The sequence below is a fragment of the Castor canadensis genome, chromosome 14 (genome assembly GCF_047511655.1).
Source record: "Castor canadensis chromosome 14, mCasCan1.hap1v2, whole genome shotgun sequence".
NCBI classification, from domain to species: Eukaryota; Metazoa; Chordata; class Mammalia; order Rodentia; family Castoridae; genus Castor; species Castor canadensis.
The window spans coordinates 26,800,832-26,822,987 of NC_133399.1; the positions used below are offsets into that span (position 1 = coordinate 26,800,832).

Below are 22,156 nucleotides of genomic sequence, written 5' to 3' on the forward strand. Positions count from 1 at the left end.
TGGTTCAAAAGCCCCTAAATATTAAAGAAATGAATCCTTGATGTCTACAAAGAAAGGATCAAAACCAAATCTTTCTGAAGGGAGAAGCGCTTTTATGTCTCTGTGAACTTCTCTAGATCTAGCCTCTGGCAGGGATGCCGACAAAACAGCAGGATGAAGAACTAAATGATTGCAATTCGGGGATGCATTCATTCAGGAACTTGGCTCTGCAGCAGCTACTGTGGGCTTCCGGCTGGGGGAAAAGGGGATTCAGGGCCTGCCCATCCCCCCATTTTTTATGGGTGCTGAGTGTGGAACCAGGGCCCTCCACCTGCTAGGCAAGTGCTCCACCACTGAGCCACGCCCCCATTCCTGTTCCTGACCTTAAAAGCCAATGGGAGGGCCTGGGGGCGTGGCTCAATAGTAAAGCTAGTACTGAGCATGCGCGAAGCCCTGTGTTCCTCTCCACAAAAAAGCCAGTGGGAAGGTCTGGGGGCGTGGCTTAATGTAGAGTGCTTACTGGGCGTGCGCCAGACCCCGGGTCCTAGCGGTAGAGGGCATACTGAGCATGCACCAGACTCTGGGGGGTGGGTTCTAGCTCAAAATAAGCCAATGGGAGGGCGCTGGGGGCGTGGCTCAGAGGTAGAGCTTGTAGTGAGCATGCGCAAGATACCGGGTTCCATTCTCAGCACTACAAAAAGCCAGGAGAAGGGGCTTGGGGCGTGGCTTAGTGTGGAGCGCTTGGTGAGCACGTGCGAGGCCCTAGCCCTCACATCCCGCCTCCAAAAAAGGCACTGGGACAAGCTACAAAATTCCTGACTAGTAGTCCTAGAAACTGTCAAGGTCATGAAAAAGAAGACCGAGAGACTGTCACAGACCAGAAGAGACTTAAGGGGACATGATGAGTCAGTACAACGTGGGATCCAGGACCAGAAAAAAGACATGAGTGGAAAAACGGGAAATTCGAATAAAATCTGAATGTAGTTAGTGATAACCGTGGATTTTGAGTTGTGATGTACTGTGGTTACATAAGATGTTAACAGGGGAGAGTGGGGAAGGGGCACGAGGGAGCTCCCTGTATGATTTGTGTATTTTTCCTGTAAACCTAAAATTATTTCAAAGTAAAAATTTATTAGGAAAAAAATAATCAGCAAGAGATTTGCTACAGTTCTGGAACAGTGCGGGTTCTGTGTTGGTGATGAATGTGCGAAACAACCAGGTGCGTATTGTGTGCCAAGCACTGTGATTGGTTCTTGGTCTCTGCTGGTGCCTATCAGTCATCCAATAGCAAGCCAGCCCATTGTGATCTCAGCTTTTATGTCGTGCTATGTGTGGTTTGGATCCTGTTTGAGTGTGGCCCTCAGGGTTCACGTGCTGGAAACTTGAAGGCCAGTATTGACGTGGTGGAACCTTTAAGAGGCAGAGCATAGTGAGAGGTATTTAGGTCATTGGTGGGGGTGTCACCTTTGAAGAGATTAATGTAGTTATCTCCAGACCCCAGTTAGTTCCCGAGAGTGGGTTTTATAAAAAGAGTAAACTTGCTGGGCGTCAGTGGCTCACGCCTGTAATCCTAGCTACTCAGGAGGCAGAGATCAAGAGGATTGCGGTTCAAAGCCAGCCCAGGCAAATAGTTTGCGAGACCCTATCTCGAGGAAAAAAAAGAAAAACTTCACAAAAAAGGGCTGGTGGAGTGGTTCAAGGTGAAGGCTCTGAGTTCAAGCCCTAGAATCACAAGAAAATAATAATAATGAAATAAATAAATAAACAAACAAACTTGACTCCTGGATTCCTCGTTTCCTGTCTTGCTGTGAGATCTCACCATTCTCATATATTCTCCCTCCATGGTGATGCCACCCGCCAGGGGGCTGTCACCAGAGCCAAGCAGATGTCAGCACCATGCTGTGGAACATCTAGAACTGGGAGCTAAATACACCTCTTCTCTTTATAAAGTACCCAGCGTCAGTTATTTCTTTATAGCAATAGAAATTGGACTATCACAAATCAAAAGCAGAGAGGTTAAGAAAGGCACAGAGAAGGACTGGGGGGTGTAGCTCCATATTAGAGTGTATGCTTAGCGTGCATGAGGCCCTGGGCTCAATCCCCAGCGCGCGCGCACACACACACACACACACACACACACACAGATAAATCCCACAGAGGCCCAGAGAGGTTAAGGCACTTTCCCAAAGTCACACAGGAAAGGGATCTGAATTTAGGCCCAAGAAGCCTGTGCTGTTGGAGTCTATAGTGCCTAGTCATTCAGAGATATTTATTGAGCAGCTACTATCTATCTCAGGGGCTGGCCAGATCAAGGGATTTAATTTAGGGAATTAGTTATAGGGATGCTGGAAGGATGAAAAAGAAACCCAGAGATTTGCAACAGCAGAGAGAGCCTCTATACCCTTGGGACTGGGAGCCAGAGAGAAGAGGTGGTATACAGAGAGCTCAAGATTGGGTGGCCCAACAGGGCTGAAGACACAGGAGTTGAGGTCACAGCCAGAGTCCACAAGGCAGAGAATATACCCTTCCTCCCCCATGGAGCAGAGGAGTATGGGAAATGTAGTTCCTAGTCATGCAGAAGGTGGGCAGGGAAAGAAAGAGGATGAATCTAAGCACATCTAGTAGCTGAGTGGCCTCTGATATTCTGGGCATTCCTCTGATCTTCTGCAGCAGACAGAACAGACCTGGAAGCCAGGTGTGGTGCTGCACACCTGTAATCCCAGCACTCGGGAGGTTGAGGCAGGTGGATTGTGTGTTCAAGGCCAGCCTCGGCTACATAGATCATGCTTCAAAAAGAAGAAATAGAAAATCAATATTGAGCAGCTTGTATTTAAGTATGTGTGTGTGCATGTTTGAGTGTCTGGGAGGGGGACAAATTTTATTGTCATTTTTTAAATGACCGGGAAAATGATCCTCCTGGAACTTACCAAGAGAAAGTAACAAACCCCACACTTGAACATCCATTATGGTTCAGTCTCATGGGGTTCTTATAAGGACTGGTGAGAAATTAGCAGCCAGACACTTAGAACAGGTCACCATTCAGAGAAGATGTGCGATAAATGTTAGGTGTTATTTATTAATTGTTGTTTTTTTAGCTTCATCATTGTGATGCTGAAAAACTGCTTCTTCAAAAATCCTATGTTCTCTCTCATATGTGGACATTAGATCAAGGGCAAACACAACAAGGGGATTGGACTATGAGCACATGATAAAAGCGAGAGCACACAAGGGAGGGGTGAGGATAGGTAAGACACCTAAAAAACTAGATAGCATTTGTTGCCCTTAACGCAGAGAAACTAAAGCAGATACCTTAAAAGCAACTGAGGCCAATAGGAAAAGGGGACCAGGTACTAGAGAAAAGGTTAGATCAAAAAGAATTAACCTAGAAGGTAACACCCACGCACAGGAAATCAATGTGAGTCAATGCCCTGTATAGCTATCGTTATCTCAACCAGCAAAAACCCTTGTTCCTTCCTATTATGGCTTATACTCTCTCTACAACAAAATTAGAAATAAGGGCAAAATAGGTTCTGCCGGGTATCAAGGGGGTAGGGGGGAGAGAGAGGGGGTGGAGTGGGTGGTAAGGGAGGAGGTGGGGTAAGGGGAGAGAAATGACCCAAACATTGTATGGACATATGAATAAAATAAAAATTAAAAAAAAACCAAAACTGCTTCTTTCATGGGATTATCACATTCCACTGTCACAGGATTTCATCTGTGTATATTAAATACTAGAGGAGGACTCAAGGGGAAGTGTATTAGTCCATTTCCTATTGCTATAACAAAATACCTTAGCCTGGGTAATGTATAAAGAAGAGAGGTTTATTTAGCTCACAGTTTTAGAGGCTGAAATTCCAAATTCAGCTGGCCCTGGATTGGCCTCTGGGGTCTCATGGTGGATGGCACGTGCAGAAGAAATCACATGGTGAGAACAATTCAGGGGTCAGGCTTACTCTTTTTATAACAACCTGTCCTAGTGGGAACTAACTCAATCCATGAAACCAGCATTCATCCCTTCCAAGGGCGACACCCCCAGTGACCTAATACCTCCCATGAGGCTCTGCCTCTGAAAGGTTCCAGCACCTCCTGGCATAGCCACCCTGGGGACCAAGCTTCCAAAACATGATCACTTAGTGGATACACTCATACCACACCCAAATCATAGTGGGCGCCACCTAGAACCAGGGAACCCCACTCTGCTGAGGCTGAGCAGGTTTTCCTCCTGTGAGTGGGCGGGTGGAGAGAATATTCCAGGCAAAGAACACAGCATGAACCAGGTGTGGAGGCTGGAAAGGGGAACTGAAGAGACAGGAGAGGCTTTTATTTTCCAAGTTTGTGTTTTGTTGTTGGTTTGGTAGGACTGGGGTTTGAACTCAGGGCTTTACACTTACAAAACATGTGCTGTACCGCTTGAGCCACAGTTCTGGTCCATTTTGCTCTGGTGTTTTGGAGATGGGGGTCTAGAGAGCTATTTGCCTGCCTGGCCTTGAGCTGTGATCCTCCCTATCTCAACCTCCCAAGTAGCCAGGATTACAGGCGTGAGCTACTAGTACCCTGATGGAGAGTTCAGCCAGGCCCACCTTGTGGGCATATCCATGTAGCATTTAGGATTTATGCTAATTCCAGAAGGTCTGGGATGGGGGTGACACACTGAAGGCAACTGTGGTTTCTCTGGGAGGATGGCTCAGAGGGCAGAAAGTGAGTTCCAGCTTCTATGGAGAGGAGAGCAGTCCTCCTGACATATGGCTGAAGACTCTGATAGGCCAGCATTCATATTTGAACTCTGAGTTCAGGCAACTGCACGGTCCTCACTATGCCTTGGTTTTTCCATCTGCAAAATGGAGCAAATGTTAGCACCACAACTGGGGCTCTAAGAATTTTTTTTCTTTGTGGCACTGGGTTTGAACTCAGGGCCTTGTGCTTGCTAGGCAGGTGCTCTGCCACTTGAGCCACTCCTCCAACTCTCTTTGCTTTTAGTTTATTTTTCATGCAGGGTCTTGTGCTTTTGCCCCAGCTTGGTTCACCATGATCCTTGTACCTCTGCCTCCTGAGTAGCTGGCATTGCAGGCGTGCACCACCATGCCCCACTAACGATTTCATACCTGTGGTATTTACCAAGCAGCCTTGAAGAGTGAGACGTAAAAGTGATGGAAAAAAATGAAACCTTCAGTCTAGGTAGCGCTTACGGCCTGGTCCAAGCCCTTCTCTCTACTCCTCTGTCTTTTCCCTCATTCACCTGTGTGATTTAGTCCCATCTCTCTTGATCTCTGACCCCCTCCAAGTCTCTCACTGCCTCCAGTCTTCCCCATCTCAGGCCCTACTGCTTGGGCCCTGAAGTTGAAGTCATTCTTGTCTCCCCTTTCCTTCTTTCCACCCCACATCAACCCTCAACAAATGTTGTGTGCTCCCCCTTTAAATCATTGGAGCTGCCTTGTTGTCTTTATGACTGTGGGGAGGAAGGGATAACAGCATGTTCAAAGGCCCAGGGGTGATAAGGAGCTTCTGGGTCATAGACACCCTGGAGGCCCAAGTGCGTATCTGTTTCTTTCCAAAATGTTCTCCCCAGAAGAGGTGCTCTTGAGTGCCGGGGGTGGAGTTCCAGCTTGCACATCTTCAAAACACACTTTTTTGATGACTGGTGACATCAGAATTGGTAGGTTTTTTTGTTTGGTTGGTTGTTTTTTTTGGTGATACTGGGGTTGAACTCAGGGCCTCATACTTGCTAGACAGGCACTCTGCCACTTGAGCCACAACCCCCATCCCTTTTTGCTTTAGTTTAATTTTGAGATAGGGTTTCAATTGTTGCCCAGGCCTGGCCTCAAATCACAGTCTTCCTACCTCTGTTTCTCCATGGCTGGGATTACAGCTGTGAACCACCACACCAGGCCCAGAATTAGTAGCTTAATGCAGACCTTGGTCCATAAATCTGGCTCTCCTAACTCCAGAAATCCAGGAAACCATGGTGGTTCTACACTGTCAGAGCCCCATGCAGGGGGCATGGCTTGCTTTTTGTAAATTCTTCCACCAAGAAGCCTTCTCCACATCTTCCCTGGACTGGGGACTCCAGGTGCGGGAAAGTCAGTTAAACTCTGCCTTCCTGTCCCAAGACAATCTGTTTCATTGGACTGGGTGGGGGAGGGGGTACATATTGTCACTATGATGTCAGAGCCTTCAACGTTCTGAGTGTAAGGACTGAGGCAGGGGTGGCTTTGGACTAAGAGGTTGTACTGGGCTGAAGCCTGCGCAGGCCTCAGGGCTAGGTGGGCTCAGTGCACTGGCAGGCAGCAGATAATGAAAGAATGAGTGTGTGAATCAAGAAATGGATGGATAAATGACTGAATGAAAGAACAAATGGGTAGATGGATGGATAGATGAATGAATGAACCAATGGATGGATAGATGGGTGGATAAGTGGGTGGATAGATAGATGTGGCAGGTGAATAGATGAATGAATGAACAAGTGGATAGATAGATGAATGAGTGGATGGATGGAAGGATGGATGAATGGATGGGTGGATGATGGATGGATGGATGGGTGTGTGTGCGGATGGATGGGTAGGTGGGTGGATGAAAGGATGGGTAGCTGGATGGATGGTAGCTGGATGAATGAGTGAATGGCTGGATGGATGGATAGGTAGGTGAGTAGGTGGATGGGTGGATAAACAGATGAATAAGTGAGTGGGTGGATGGATAGATGAATGAATGAATGACCGAGAGAAAGAACTCACAGTTCCCTCCCCCTGCCACCAGACTGTCCAGGCAAAGCCCAGCAGCCCAGGCTGCAGGAGGCCTTGCGACTCCGTGCTCCATCCTGGCGCGACAGAGCTGATATCTTCTTTCAGGCCTGTCAAGCTTATCGTTCAGGGGGGATTTGCCCAGCGCCTCGAGGTCTGACAAGGGCAGCCGGCTATTATCTCAGGCACTCCAGAGGGAAGCAGCTCGTCATGGCTCAGACATGGCAGACAGGCACGTCCCTGATCATTCATCACAGCCCTCTGCCATGGCCACTAGGGAGAAGTCGGGGCTGCCAGGCACCTGTCTGAAGCCTGATCCCAGACCATCCCCAAGCCAGTCAGGTGTCAGAGGGGAAATTCAAGGTGGATCAGTGAAGATGTTTGCTCTCTGTCACACCAGTCTATCAATGTCTAGTCATTCAACAAACATTCATTGTACTGGCTCTGTGGATTCAGGGAAGAATTACCTCAAAGCAGACAAAATTCCCCACCCTTATGCTGCTTCCTGTTCAGGGACACCTCAGTTGGCCATTGTTTTCCAGGCTCAAAGAAGGACAGGGAGGGGGCAACAACGGTGTTGCAGCCTGTAGAGCTGGATGGCCTGTGTTCGAATCCCCGATCAACCACTTACAGGCTGTGACACTTTGCCCAAAATACTTGACCTCTCTCTACCCTCGTTTCTTTTCTTATCAAAGGAATAACAATAATACCTGCCACATAGCTCTTCCAAGAATTAAATCCGTTGCGTAATTAGAGCTTGGAACAACGTTCAGTGCACAACGCTGTTGTTCCAATGCTGTTCCTGTCCCCCAGATGTTTATGTGTTGGAAACTCAGTGTGGTGAGAGCTTTAAGAAGGGGGGCCCGGTGGGACGTCCTTAGGTCAGTTGGGGGTGTGGTCTTGGAAGGGATTATGGGACTCCAGCCCTTACTTCCTGCCTGACAATGTGATCCCTCGTGAATGCCCCAAATCCTGCCATTGCAACACCATCCACCATGAGGTCCTCACCAGATTCCAGCTGATCCTGGTACCTTGTCCTTGAAGTGCCAGAACTGTGGCCTACATACATAAATCTGTTTTCTCTCAAAGTTGTCAGGTATTTTGTTCTAGTGATGAAACAGACAAACACAGTACGAAACAGAAACCCAGGATGGAAAAGTGCCCAGGATGTCTTGAGAGTCGGGTAACCTATTTCAAGAACAGCCTGGGCTGCTGGGGACAGAGACTGAGCTCCAGGGACCAGGCAAGAGTTAGCCTGGCTGTGAGATGGGATGACAGTGTTAATGGCAATGCAAAGTCCAGAGGTGGGAAAAACCACAGTGCCTTCCAGGCAGCGGTCATGAGGAGAGGACACAGTGTGACCCTTGCTCACTGCCCGCCAAGATGAAACAGGACCCTCCACCTCCCCTGTTATGTCAAAGAAATAGTCTAAGCTGGGTGCATATTTGTGATCCAAAACCAGGAATATCACCAGTTCAAGGCCAACCTGGGCTACAAAGTGAGAACCTGTCTCGAAAGAAAAGGAAGGAAGGGAGGGAGGGAGGGAGGAAGGAAGGAAGGAAGGAAGGAAGGAAGGAAGGAAGGAAGGAAGGAAGGAAGGAAGGAAGGAAGGAAGGAAGGAAAAGAAATATTCTAGGACAGGATGATGTCTGGACCCTGTAGGGCTAGGATGGAGCCAACCTCACTTATCTAGTCTCTCCAACTCCATTCTCTTGGGTTGTTTTTTGCTTTGTTTTTTGTGCAGTGCTGAGGATGGAGCCTAGGGCCTGGTGTGTGCTGGCCAGTGCTGGACCACCGAGCCGCACCCCAACCCCCTGTTTGGACTTTCCTTTTCCTCGTCATCCAACAGCCTGGGTCCCAACTCGATGCTGGATTTAGCAATTGTTCACCACTGCAATTCCGCGTCTGCATACAACTCACATACTTTGATCCCATGAAGTGACTTAATTGGCTTTTGAGGGTAACAGTAAAAGTAATAGTGATGGAGCCGGGTGAGGCTCAGTGGCGGAGGCTCTGCCTCGCAGATGGGAGGCCCCGAGTTCCATCCCCAGCATCGCAAAATATTATCATAATACAGCAGCCGTTCCTACGCACTGCCGCCTGCTTTAGTTGCTTGTACGTATATATTACTAGCCATCTTGCTCTCTTTTTTGTTCTTTTAGCAGCACTGGGGTTTGAACTCAGGGCCTCACACTTGCTTGACTGGCACTCTACCACTTGAGCCCCTCTACCAGCCCTTTTTTTGTGGTGGGTTTTTTTTAAAGATAGGGGCTCGAGAACTACTTGCCTGAGGCTGGCTTTGAACCACCATCCTCCTGATCTCTGTCTCCTGAGTAGCTAGGATTACAGGCGTGAGCCACCGGCACCTGGCTATGAGTTATCTTTTTAATTTACTCCTGCCTGGCAACTCAGTGAGTAAGGACAGCTAACCCATTTAAATCTGAGGACACAGAGAGGTAAACACTTGCCACGTCACACAGCATTTCCAATGGAGAAGTAAATTTGGGCATCCTGACCCTAGGATCCTGATCTTAACAGTCTGCTCTACTCCACTGGAGCAGGAATACGAAACACGCTCCAGGAATGCAGTCATTTCTATCGTAAGGGTTTTGTCCGCAAAGAGACAGGCAACATCACAGAGAATCTGTTTTTGGGAGGACCGTGGGAGAAATCCCTGCCTGTTCTCAGCACCAAAAATAGTTGAGTTTTGTCGCTAGCATCTGGTGTGCTTTTGTTTTGGGACACTGGGAACCGCACGAATGACCAGCCTTCTCTTCTTCAGTTAGCCGGTGAGGAGCACGAAGCCAAATTTCTGGCCCAACCATATGCTGATGGGTCGGGTTTGAAGGGATGAGTTTTCTTAGTCTCTTTTCTGGCTCTGTCTTATATCGCCACTTTTGTTTTCCTCCCTTGCAAAAAAACATAATTTTTTTTGGTGGTGCTGGAATTGAACTCGGAGCTCAAGCAAGTGCTCTACTCTACTTGAACCATACCCTAGTCCTTTTGGTTTTAGTTTGCTTTTCAGATGGGGTCTCACACTTGCCTGCGGCCAGCCTCTGATGGAGATCTTCCATCTTCTGCCTCCTGAGTAACTGGGATTACAGGCATATACCACCATGCCTAGCTCACAAATTTTTTTGGTAGTTCTGGGGTTTGTACTCAAGGCTTCGTGCTTGTTGCTAGGAAGGAGCTCTACCACTTGAGCCGTGCACCCAGCCCTAAAAAAAATTGGATTTAAAAAAGCCTTAAGAATAATGACAGTCTGAGAGTACAGCTCAGTGGTAGAAAACTTGGCTAGCATGTGTGAAGCCCTGGGTTCCATTCCCAGCACCAAAGAGGGAAAAAAAAAAAAAAAAAGCCGGGTGCTGGTAGCCTGTAATCCTAGCTACTCAGGAGGCAGAGATGAAGAAGATCAAGTTTGAAGTTAGTTCTCAAGACCCTATCTCGAAAGAACCCATACCAAAAAAGGGTTGGCGGAGTGGCTCAAGGTGTAGGCCCTGAGTTCAAATGCCAGTTCTGCAAAATACATACTAAATAAGAAGAATCTCTGATCTACATATATATATATATATTTTTTTGCAGTGCTGGGCTGAAACCTAGGACTTTACACATGCTAGACAAGTGCTTTACCCTTGAGCACATCCCCTAGAACCCCTGATTTTTAAAGGCTACCTAATATTGCATCTTGTGGTTGCATCTGACATTTTTTAAAATTGTTCTCCCTATTGTCAGCTAATTGGAAGCAAAAACTCTAGCTCTTCAGTTTTTAAGCAGTGCTCCAACGAGCATCCTTGTAACAGTCTGGTACTTGTCCATCCAATTCCAAGGGCTGGATTCTTTGCCTCAGATAGGCCAGTTAAAATTCAAGTACGGAAATCTTGACGCCTTGGCTGTGGACTGGCGCACTGCCCTGCAGAAGTGTCTAATCCCTGCTCTCATATTTAATTGAAGTGATCTTGTGATATTTTTACATATTCTCGTAAACCACTTAGATGTCTGTCTGAAACAAGGCAGGCCCAAATAAATGTGGAAGCCCCAAGCTATCTCTCCCTCCTGATTAAATTATCCGGCCTCAAATTCAATAACATCCTTATTTTATTAAGAGGCAGCTGCTTTGCTGTCTTACAGTTGGCTAAGCCCCCAAGGCCAGGGTTCCGCGGATGGCCGCGGATGGCCACCCCCAGGGGACCCTGTAACAATCAGGAATCTTCTCCTGCTCTTCTTCCTCCTCCTCCTTCTCCATCTTCTTCCCATGCCAGGGATGGAGCCCGCAGGTTGGCACCTGCAGGCAAGGGCACCCCCAGCTCACCAGGAATTGTTTTTGAGTCAGGATGTAGGCAGGTGAGTTGGCTGCCTGAGACCTGGTTAATCCTGAGCCTGTGGCGGAGCTGGTGGTTAATGGGAGCAGCGGCTTTGGCAGAAGTATTTGAAATCTTCCAGCCAGAAAAGACGATTTGGGGAATAGCTACTTCAGCTCAGAGCTTTCCCTCTGAGAGTCCATTAGCGGGGATATTAGGCCAGAGCCAGGGCTCAGCGAAAGAGAGACATGGTCACATCCCAGGGGAGGCAGGCTGTCCCTGTCAGAACCCCAGGAACACCTGTGTGCTCACACCTGCTGTCGCCAGCATTTCCCTCGGGCTGTGACCTCCGAACTATACCCAGACTAGGAGGAAATGACACTGAGACTCCCAACCACTGCGCCTTCTAGGTCATTCCGGCAGCTCCCGGGGGCTTGAACTTAACTGTGCACTTGAACTTGAACCTGCCAGGCAAAACTCGGGATCTTAGCTCATGGCATTTAATTGCACACTTGCAAAGAACGCTCTGGCGAGGTGCATCCAACACAGTCAATTATTTTAGGCAAGCCACGGAGGCCTTTGCTTTGTGCCACTTAAATCCGGCTTCTCTGTTCTAACTCAATTTCATATGTTGGGGGGGGGATGCCTTGTTTATTTCAAAGGACACGCTAGGAAATGGAGGCAAGAGATGTTAATTACGGTGAGCAGGGTGGCTTTGTTTCTGCAGAAATGAAAGTCTTGGTGGGGGAAGGGGATGCCCTTAATTGCTCGGGGATCAAAGCCAGGGAAGATGGACACTTGGGCCTCTGTTCATTATTTGGCTTTGTGTCATTTTTAAAGGATTGGGTTTGTGGCCAAGGCTCAGCGGCTCACACCCGAGATCCCAGTTGCTTAGGAGGCAAAGATCAGGAGCATCACAGTTCCAGGCCAGCCTGGGCAAACAGTTAGTGAGACCCCATCTCAACAAAGAAGCTTGGTGTGGTGGCGCACACTTGTCATCTCCACTACATAGGAGGTGTACATAGGAGGATCACGGTTCAAGTCTGGCCACAACCAAAACACAAGGCCCTACCTGAAGAATAAAGCAAAAAGGGCTGGGTGTGTGGCTTCTCCTGAGGGAGGATCTGAGTGCAAGTGCAAGGTCACCATAACCATGGGTTCCACATCTGCTGATTCAAACATCTACAGGTTGAAAATATTAGGGGAAAAATTATGTCTGTACCGAACAAGCCCAGGCTTCTTTTCTTGTCATTATTCCCTAAACAATACAGTGTAACAACCATTGCCATGAGGTTTCCATTGCTTTAGGGGTTCTAAGCTGCCTCAGGGGGTTTAAGATCTGTAGGAGAAAAGGGCAAACACTCTGCCCTTTTCTGCTAGGAGCATCCTCAGGGGTCCCGGAACTTAGCTACCCAGAGACGGCTGTGTTTACCTAGGAGGAAGCCACAGGAAGAAGCAGGGGAGCAGGGCAGAGAGGAAGTAAAGGAAGGAGACCCCTGCAGGGTGAGCTAATAAGCTAGTTGCAGCCTGGGCCACTGTGGCACAGACCCTGGGGCTCTGCCGTGAGGCCTCGAGGATGACACGCTTCCAAGTGCTCTTCCATGGAAGCCGGGGATGGTGGTGCATGCCTGCAATCCCAGCACTCAGGAGGCCGAGTGAGGAGAACTGAAAGTTCAAGGCAGCCCAGGCTGCAAAGAAAGATCCTGTCTCAAAAAGCCAAACCAATCTAGGCACCATGGTTTATGCCTATAATCCTAGCCACTTAGGAGGCAGCAATCAGGAGGATTGTGGTTTGAGGCCTGCCTGAGCATAAAGTTCAGAAGACCCTATCTCAACCAGTAAAAGCTAGGCATAGTGGTGCATGCCTGTCATCTCAGCTAAGTAGACATAGGAGGACTGAGGTCCAGGCTGACTGGGCAGAAATGCAAGACCCATTCAGAAAATAACTAAGGCACTGGAGGCTCAGGCCTATCGTCGTAGTTACTTGGGAGGTTTAGATCTGGAGGACTGCAGTTCAAGGCCAGCCTGGGGAAATAGTTCAAGAGATTCCATCTCCAAACTAACCAGAATGAAAATGGATTGGAAGTGTGGCCCAAGGAGTAGAGCACCTGCTTTGCAAGACTGAAGCCCTGATTCACTGGTGAACCCCAGTCTCACCAAACAACAACAAAAAAGTGGTAGAGTGCCTGCCTAACAAAGACAAGGCCCTGAGTTCAAACTCCACCACCACCAAAACCAAAAAACAAACCGAACAAAAACAGTTCTCTCACGGGGGAGGTCCCCAGCCCCTGCGAGCCCTTGTTGAGGTCAGTGGGTGCAAAGAAGGACTTCCCTGCCTGTCCAGTGCAAAGGCAGAGCGGACCCTGACCACCAGAGGGCGCTCTCCGCCGCGGGCATCTGGCCTGCAGTAAGCGCGGGCTGGCTGCACGCACTTCACCCCCGGGTGCAAGGAGACTTGAGAAGGGCAGATTTCCCACAGAGGGAGGGGCGCGGGGACTCCCAAAGACGGGGTTCCTCCAGTCAGGCGGGGTGTACACAAGGCACAAAGAATGACTCATTGTAACGGGTTCACTCGGCATTTTTGAATGGTTTATTTTTCTTATAAATTAGTGGAGGAGTGGAACTCATCTGTGCAATTATACCATTTGCTCTCATTCCAATAAGCTTAAAAAAAAGAGTTTATTGAGTGGGAAGAGGAAAAGGTGGGGTGATGGCGGGAGACTCTGATTGCTCATAAGTCATAGTCGGGCTTATCTGTACCACAGCTCGCGGGTGAGCGGTAATGACCGTGCAGATGATCGATTTCTGGGCTGCTGCTTTTCTCTGCAAGACACTTGTGGTTTTATCAGAGCTTCTTCCATGCTTGTAAGAGTGCATCCTGGATTGGGCCTGGATTTTCCATTTCCTGTCTCTTGGCCTCCACCATCCAGCCTCACTGCCTCCACCGGCCCATGCGGACACCTCTGCTTTGGTCTCCCTGCCTTGCATCCCCTACCCCACCCCCACAGCAACCAGCAGTCACTTTAGCACCACGACTGTCCTCTGCCTAGAACCCTCTGTGGCTCCACCTCACTCAGCGCAGAAGCTGAAGTTCATGCTGTAGCTCACAGGACTCTGCGCTGTCTCCCCACACTCAGCCTCTCCGCGTACCCCCCTTTGCTCTGCTCTGCACACACAGCCTCCTCCGTGGTTCCCAGCCCCGCCAAGCGCCATCCAGCCTCAGGGTCTTTGCACTTGTGGTTCTCTCTGCTCAGGATACCCTTCCCCAGACGTGCACCTGGCTCTCCCTCACCTCCTCTGGTCTTCCTCAAATGACCCTAATGTCGCAACCCCAAAGTCCCTTAGGTACCCTCACCCCACCCTATCCCTTTCCCTCCCTGTATGACTTATTTTCGTGGAACTCAACATTTTAAATATTTGATGTTTTCTGATTTACATCTGTGGCTGTTTGCTTTTTTTTGTTGTTGTTGTTCGCTGGGATTTGAACTCCAGGCCTACACTGGCTAAGCAGGTGCTCTCACCACTTGAGCCATTCCGCCAGCCCTGTTTTCTGTGTTGGGTTTTTTCAAGATAGGGTTTCACGAACTATTTGCCTGGGGCTGGCCTCAAACTGTGATCCTCCTGATCTCTGCCTCCCGCAGTAGCTAGGATTATAGGTGCCCTGCAGCCCAGGCTGGCCTTGAGTTTGCAGTCCTCCTGCCTTGGCCTCCCAAGTGCAGGGATTACAGGTGCACACCTCCACACCCAGTCTTCATATTTACTGGTTTTTGAACAGCATTATCTTTCATCCAGTTTTGGACTTAATCTGGTTTTGGGCTCTGATGAGTCCTGCAATAAAGAAACTTTGACAAGATTGACAGTGTACAAACTTATTTAACCACAGCGCACCCTACTGCCAGCACCTGGTAAGACTGGCAGTGTTCCAAGGAGCATGATTTGAAGCTGGATGCACGCCTGTAATTCCAGCATTCAGGAAGTTGAGGCAGAAAGATGGAGAGTTTGAGGTCAGCCTGATTCGCATAGTGAGGTCCTGTCTAAAAAAATAACTCAGGACTTAACAAGGAACGTGTCTTGGGAAACACAGTCATAATTGATCGCCAGATTGAGCAGCTTAAATTGACTGGAAGTTTAATTTAGGAGACATCGTCATTTTTTGTTGTTGTTGGCACTGAGGTTTGAGCTCAGGGCCTCACACTGTACTGCTTGAGCCACTCCGCCAGCCTTGTGTTGAGTTGGGTTTTTGCAGATAGGGTCTCACACACTATTTGCCCTGGCTGACTTCGAACCTCAATCCTCCTGATCTCTGCCTCCTGAGTAGCTAGGATGACAGGCGTGAGCCACCAGTGCCCAGCAAGATTGCACTTTGTTAGTGACCCCTGAGATATGTTCAGGGTCCACGTGCCACTGCAGACTGGGGACACTGAGAGGGAGGTCCAGGCTGAGGGTCATGACAAGTGCATCTATGTCCTATCATGGAGGCAGTGTTGTCTGTGTTCACACGTGTGTGAGAGAATGAATTCCCAGCTTGGAAAGGAGCTTCGATCCCACAATTCCTTGCCGCATTCCTTAACCCTCCCAAGCCTCAGTCTTGTCATCTGTAAAATGGGCATCACACACAGTGGTCTTCCACATCCCAGCCATCAGCAGAGAGCGTCTGTGATTTCCAGGGATTCCTCCCACTTTCTCTCCCAGCAAGACCCAGGTGAGCCACCCCCACCATGGGGTCCTGATCTCTGACCCACTCTATCCCAGACCCTCTTCCAGAGCCCGGAAGAGGGCTGGCAGCTGTACACCTCGGCCCAGGCGCCCGATGGCAAATGCATCTGCACGGCCGTGATTCCCGCACAGAGCACCTGCTCCCGCGACGGCAGGAGCCGGGAACTGCGGCAGCTGATGGAGAAGGTAGGAACTTCCAGGTGCCGCCAGGAAGCGGGGACGTTCTTCCCGCTGGGCCTCTGTCCTGGTCAGGTTTGGGGGACCCAGTCATGTGGCCAAAAACCCAGCTGTCCTCTGGGTAGGCATGCCTCCCTTTTTTTTGGCAGTCCTGGGGTTTGAACTCAGGGCCTGCACGCTTGGTAGGCAGGTGCTCTACCACTTGAGCCACTCCGCCAGTCCTCCTCTGATTGTTAATAATGTCTACCAGAACGTCTCATGGTGTCTGGGCTGGGTAGAGGCTGCCGAGGAAGACATCAGTAACAAGATTCCAGAGAATAGTGACAGCTGGTGAGGGGAGGGGAAGCTGGGGTGCAGACCTGAGGACAGTACAGCAGGTAGAGGGGCAGCAAGTGCAAAGGCCCTATGGATGGGAGGTTGGGATGGTTTGACTGCAGAGGAGGCAGGTGAGGCTCGGGACCCACCCTTGAAGGATCTGAGGGGAGGAAGGTGACCTGATTTCTTTTTTTCCTTTCTAGGACTGGGTTTGAACTCGGCCTTTTGCACTCACTTGAGCCACTCTTCTGGTCCATTTTGCTCTGGTTGTTTTGGAGCTGCTGGTGGTGGTGGTGGGGGGGGTGTCTCAAAAACTATTTTCCCAGGCTGGCCTCAAACCTCGATCCTCCCAATCTCAGCCTCCCAAGTAGCTGGGATTACAGCCTTGAGCCACTGTTGCCTGGCCTGATCTTGCCTTGCTGTGGGGAGAATTTACTGCAGGGGCTGAGAGCAGAAGCAGGAGTCAGGGGAGAGGTGACGCATGGTGGTAGCCAGACAAGGTAGGACCAGGGAACAGGACCCGGAAGGATGGGACACTATCAGGAGGTTTCTAGGAAATCTGGTCTTTGGGATCTGAGGGCGGGGCTGGGAGGAGGAGTTTGGGCCTCCAGCATTGTCCCGTCCTAGGTCCAGAACATGTCGCAGTCCATGGAGGTCCTTGAGCTGCGGACGTTCCGTGACCTCCAGTACGTGCGCAGCATGGAAAGCCTCATGCGCAGTCTGGACGCCAGGCTCCGGGCGGCCGACGGGTCGCTGTCGGCCAAGAGCTTCCAGGTGGGTCCTCCTGGGGTTGGGTCAAAGGTCAAGTCAATGTCCCCTGCCCAGTCCTCACACTCATGGACGGGATCGGTGCCCACCCGTGCCAAGAGTGATTGGCTGGCCTCCGGGGTCCCTTATGGCCGGGTGTGCATCGAAGACACCGGGTGGAGTTGCGGGTCAAAGGTCGGGGGTCAGGATGGGGGACCGTTCTGCCTTGGTGGGCAGGAGCTGAAGGACAGGATGACGGAGCTGCTGCCCCTGAGCTCGGTCCTGGAGCAGTACAAAGCGGACACTCGGACCATCGTGCGGCTGCGGGAGGAGGTGAGGAACCTGTCGAGCAGTCTGGCCGCCATCCAGGAGGAGATGGGCGCCTACGGGTACGAGGACCTGCAGCAGCGCGTGATGGCCCTGGAGGCCCGGCTCCACGCCTGCGCCCAGAAGTTGGGTAAGACTTGACCTTGACCCGTGGCTGCCACACCCAACCCTAATTACTACCTGTGTCCCAAAGCTGGGCATGGTTTTGACCTCTAATTTCTAAACTTCAACCCCTGATCTTTCTACACCAGACCAAATCTGGGTCCAGAATCTGGAAATGACCTTGACCCTTGACCTCCAACCTTTCACCCCCAACCTCACTCCATACTGGAATTGGATTTTGGCTTCCTCCCTCACCCCTGGTCCCAGTCTTCCGATTTGCTCCTTGTTCTGCCTCCTCTGGGCTCCTCCTGTCCCCCACCTTACCCTCACGTCTGCTGTCCTGTCCCCCAGGCTGTGGGAAGCTGACTGGGGTCAGTAACCCCATCACCATTCGGGCCATGGGGTCCCGCTTCGGCTCCTGGATGACAGACACGATGGCCCCCAGTGCAGACAGCCGGGTGAGTGACAGTGCCCACTTCAGGGGTGAGAGCCTGGGAGGGAAGTGGCCCGTGACTGCCCACAGGTGCCCTGGGATTCCACAGCAATGACTTGTAGCCTCAGGTGTCCTGGGTCCCCAGGGCCCTTGGACTTCTCTTGACTGTTTAGTGACCAAGGACAATTCCAGCCCTGTGAATCCCAAATTTACTGACCTCCTATGATTCGACGGAGGCTAGTGGTCACCGCGTACAGTTATGTATAATTTTACAACCGTCACGCTCCGAGAACGATACCGTTAGACGGGTCTGTCATTGTTCACACATCACAGAGTCCTTCAAACAAAAATGGCTGGGTGCTGTCATCTTATGGGCCCACTGTCACACATGTGGTCCACCGTTGTCTGAAATGTCATTACGTGGTTTGTGACTGACCAGTTCCCAGTGACCACTGACTGAAATATGCACCCAGTGACATCCCCACAAAAGCACTGCTGTGACCTTTGGACTCCAGTGGTCTCCACGATCATGATCACTTATCACCTAGACACACAGGAACCGTCCACCGACTGTCCAGTGACTGTGCTGCACTGGTGACCTTTCTAGTGACTGGTACTGGTCCCACGGTGCACACTGAGTGGCTGTAGGTAGTCATTAGTCTTCCTGCCACCAGGATCACTGGTTTCCTTAACGTCTGTCTCTAGTTTCCTTATCTTCAAAATGGATGTGACAATGTCAGCATTGGAGTTTATAAGATTCTTATCTCAATAAGGAAACTTGTGCCAGACGCAGTGGCTCACGCCTCTAATCCCAGCTACTTGGAGGCAGAGGTAAGACGACTGAGGTTTAAGGTCAGCCTGGAGAAAAGTCAGCATGACCCTATGTCAAAGAGCAAGCCAGATGGTGGCTTACGCCCGTAATCCCAGCTATGTGGAGGCAGAGGTATTAGGATCCAGGTCTGAGGCTGGCTCAGACAAAAGCAGGAGACCCTAGCTGAAAAATAACGAAAGCAAAAAGGACTGGGGGCATGGTGCCAATGGTAGAGCACCTTCCAGAAGGCCTGAGTTCAAACCCCAGTACCACCAAAAAAAATAATAATAAGGGCATGCAACATTTTATTAACTCGGCAACCATGGTGATGCTATAAGAGTGATGACTTGCCTAGTCACCCTGTGACTGCAGGCAGTGAAGTGACCTCTTACTACCCAATGGCTTTCCAGTGGCCACTAACCATCCAATGATCAGTGCCTTTGTGGACCCAGTGAGGCCCCATTTAGACCAACAGCAGCCGGATGTGCTGGTGCACACCTGTAATCCCAGCGCTGGGGAGGCTGAGGCAGGAGGGTCTCGAGTTCAAGGCCAGCTTGGGCTATGTAGCCAGACCCTGTCTCAAAACAACAAAAACAGCACCAGCAGCTGGGACCGAGATGGGCGGGGAGTGCCGGCTGGAGAGGGTAATGACCGTGTTAGCCACGGTGGGTTCTCAGTGGCCCGGCAGGTGACCGCGGCTCCTCCCATAGGTGTGGTACATGGATGGCTATTACAAGGGCCGGCGGGTCCTGGAGTTCCGCACTCTGGGCGACTTCATCAAAGGCCAGAACTTTATCCAGCACCTGCTGCCGCAGCCGTGGGCGGGCACGGGCCACGTGGTGTACAACGGCTCGCTCTTCTACAACAAGTACCAGAGCAACGTAGTGGTCAAGTACCACTTCCGCTCGCGCTCGGTGCTGGTGCAGAGGAGCCTGCCCGGGGCGGGCTACAACAACACCTTCCCCTACTCCTGGGGCGGCTTCTCGGACATGGACTTCATGGTGGACGAGAGCGGGCTCTGGGCGGTCTACACCACCAACCAGAACGCGGGCAACATCGTGGTCAGCCGGCTGGACCCGCACACCCTGGAGGTCATGAGGTCCTGGGACACCGGCTACCCCAAGCGCAGTGCGGGGGAGGCCTTCATGATCTGTGGCGTGCTCTACGTGACCAACTCCCACCTGGCCGGGGCCAAGGTCTACTTCGCCTACTTCACCAACACGTCCAGCTACGAGTACACCGACGTGCCCTTCCACAACCAGTACTCCCACATCTCCATGCTGGATTACAACCCCCGGGAGCGTGCCCTGTACACCTGGAACAACGGCCACCAGGTGTTGTACAACGTCACACTCTTCCACGTTATCAGCACCGCCGGGGACCCCTAGGTGCCTCCTCGGCTCATGCTGCCCCAGGAAGGCTGCTGGGGGTCCTGTCCTCGCTGCCTGTGTCCCTTCAAGTTTCTCTTGTCTCCATCCTTGCCCTCTCTCTCCCCCCCCTTCCTGTCTTTCCTTTTCTCTCCCCACCTTTCTGCCCGCCTTTTGTTCTCCCTCCCCCCCTGGATTTCTATCAATGCTTTTCTCAATTTTGTCTTTTCTTCTATTGATCTCTGCTTTTGATACGCTATTTCTTGGTCTTTCTGCCTTTTTATTGACATCCCTGTCTCTTTTTATTGATCTCACCCTCCAGTTCTCTCTCTCCCTTCTCCCTGCCCCCCCCTTTGCTTCCCACCCCTTCCTCCCTCACGCCTCCCCCCACCCGTGGAGTTGAGTGCATGGATCTCTTTTTTATTTACGCGGTTTCTTTCCGGATTGCCGGAATAAATGAGACCTTGGACATTTGACGCTGTGGTTGCTCTGTGTGTCTGATGGTGGCAGAGGTGGGAGTGGAGGTCAAGTCTCCACCCAGCCCCTCCATCCCCAGATTACAGCTTGGGGGGCGGGGCGGGTGAGCCCAGCATGGGGCGGACACCGGGGAATGCCCCTTTCTCCCTGGGCGAGCCCCTTAAGGACACAGGTGAGGAGACCTGATGCAAAGGTGCTTCGACCAAGGCAATTCGTTTAAAAGCAATTGGATCAAAACAAGCGAGAATTCTATTACGATGATGAAAATTGGCCTCAGATGAATATCCCGTCGCTGGCTTCTCACTCATCGATCACGCCGGTGCATTGCTGAGCTGTCTGGCAATGTTTTAATGGGTTTTTAACAATTTGGCTGCTTTTAAGAGTCTGGGTAGGAGAGGTTAGGGCCCCGCCGAATTTATCCTTTCTTCTTTTTGCTTTGTAATTTCAAAAACTGTTTTGAAACGAGTCATGCCTGTTCTGAGTTAATAACACGAGTCTGGAGACAGCAGGAAGGAAAGGGAAGGTGCAGTGAGCGCGGCCTGGCCTTCAGTCAAACCCCGCAAACCCTGCACACTTCCACACCTGCAAGGGACAGGGCAGGGACGGACATGGTGGCGGCCACAGCTTCTGGAGAAGGCCAAACAAAGACAGACCGGAGGCAGGAGAGAGGTGTGTGAGGGGGCCAGCCAAGGGGTCACAGAGCCTAAGAGTTCTGTCTAGCGTGACACAAGGTGTGTCTGGAGACTGACAGGCTGGAGGGATGAAGCTGGGACCAGCACGGTGTCACCCAGATGAGGGACAAGCTGGCAGGATTGCCAGAGGGGCGGGCAGAGCCATGGGGGCTGGGTTTCTCATCTGGAATGGAGGCTGGCACAGTAATGACCCCACCTCCATGGCGGCTCAATGGTGGTCCCCACTGAACGCAGGGCAAGAACAGCTGGCCCAGACCCCACCCCTCGAGGCCACAGGAAGGGTGCCGTGTCCCCACCTCTAATTAATGGCCTCCATGATTAAGTCATCTCCGGGAACACAGGGCCATATTGGGAAGGAAACCCATGAATAATTAATGGAGCTGCCTAATGTACTCATTTAAAACCAATTTTTAAAGAGATCCCTGAGAAGAGCAATTAATTTCCATATAAATGAGCAAGTGCGACATGCAGAAAAGGACAGATTCCTAGGTTAGCACAGGGAGGGGCACGGCGTGCACACCTGCTAAAAACACCAAACTAAGATGGCACAGGGCCGGGTGGCTGAGAATGGCTGATCCTCCCCGCCCCCCTCGCATTTCTCTGGGGCAGAGCTCTGAGTGGCCCCAATCTTCAGATGCCCAAGGTAAGGTCGGGACTAGAGGGCCATTGAGTTCCACAGACTTTGTCCCAAATACACTTGGGACCTGGGGACCCACATTCTAATACCAAGGGCAGGGTTGGCAGGGCTGACAAGGCCATGTCTGTTACATCTGAACTCCAGAGTCCTCAAACAGAAACCCAGAGGACCTGGCAACAACGGCCGCCTGTCTCTGTCCCCCCCCCCCCACCTCCCCACAGGCTTTTGTTCCAAAGTAGGATAAGTAAAAGGACTGACCTTCCCACCCCCCTCCCCGCCCCACCACACAGGATCACCTGTCTGAGGCTGTCCACTGCTGACTCATTGATTTACCCTGTATCTGG

At 50.9% G+C, this 22,156-nt stretch overlaps 1 protein-coding gene across 4 annotated transcripts in view; it reads left to right on the top strand.

Annotated features, from left to right (window-relative positions):
• Olfm2 (olfactomedin 2) overlaps positions 1 to 20,948 on the top strand; it is a 67,188-nt gene extending 46,240 nt beyond the window's left edge. For 3 of the 4 annotated variants that reach the window (XM_074054110.1, XM_074054111.1, XM_020165772.2), the window contains 5 exons: positions 15,764 to 15,913; positions 16,847 to 16,993; positions 17,204 to 17,423; positions 17,747 to 17,853; positions 19,350 to 20,948. In XM_074054110.1, the coding sequence (XP_073910211.1) occupies positions 15,764 to 15,913; positions 16,847 to 16,993; positions 17,204 to 17,423; positions 17,747 to 17,853; positions 19,350 to 20,027 (1,302 nt within the window). In that variant the 3' untranslated portion in view covers positions 20,028 to 20,948. Of the gene's footprint in view, positions 1 to 15,763; positions 15,914 to 16,430; positions 16,720 to 16,846; positions 16,994 to 17,203; positions 17,424 to 17,746; positions 17,854 to 19,349 lie in introns of those variants that run through there. The other variant, XM_074054112.1, reaches the window with a different exon arrangement.
• Positions 20,949 to 22,156: the final 1,208 nt, after the last annotated feature.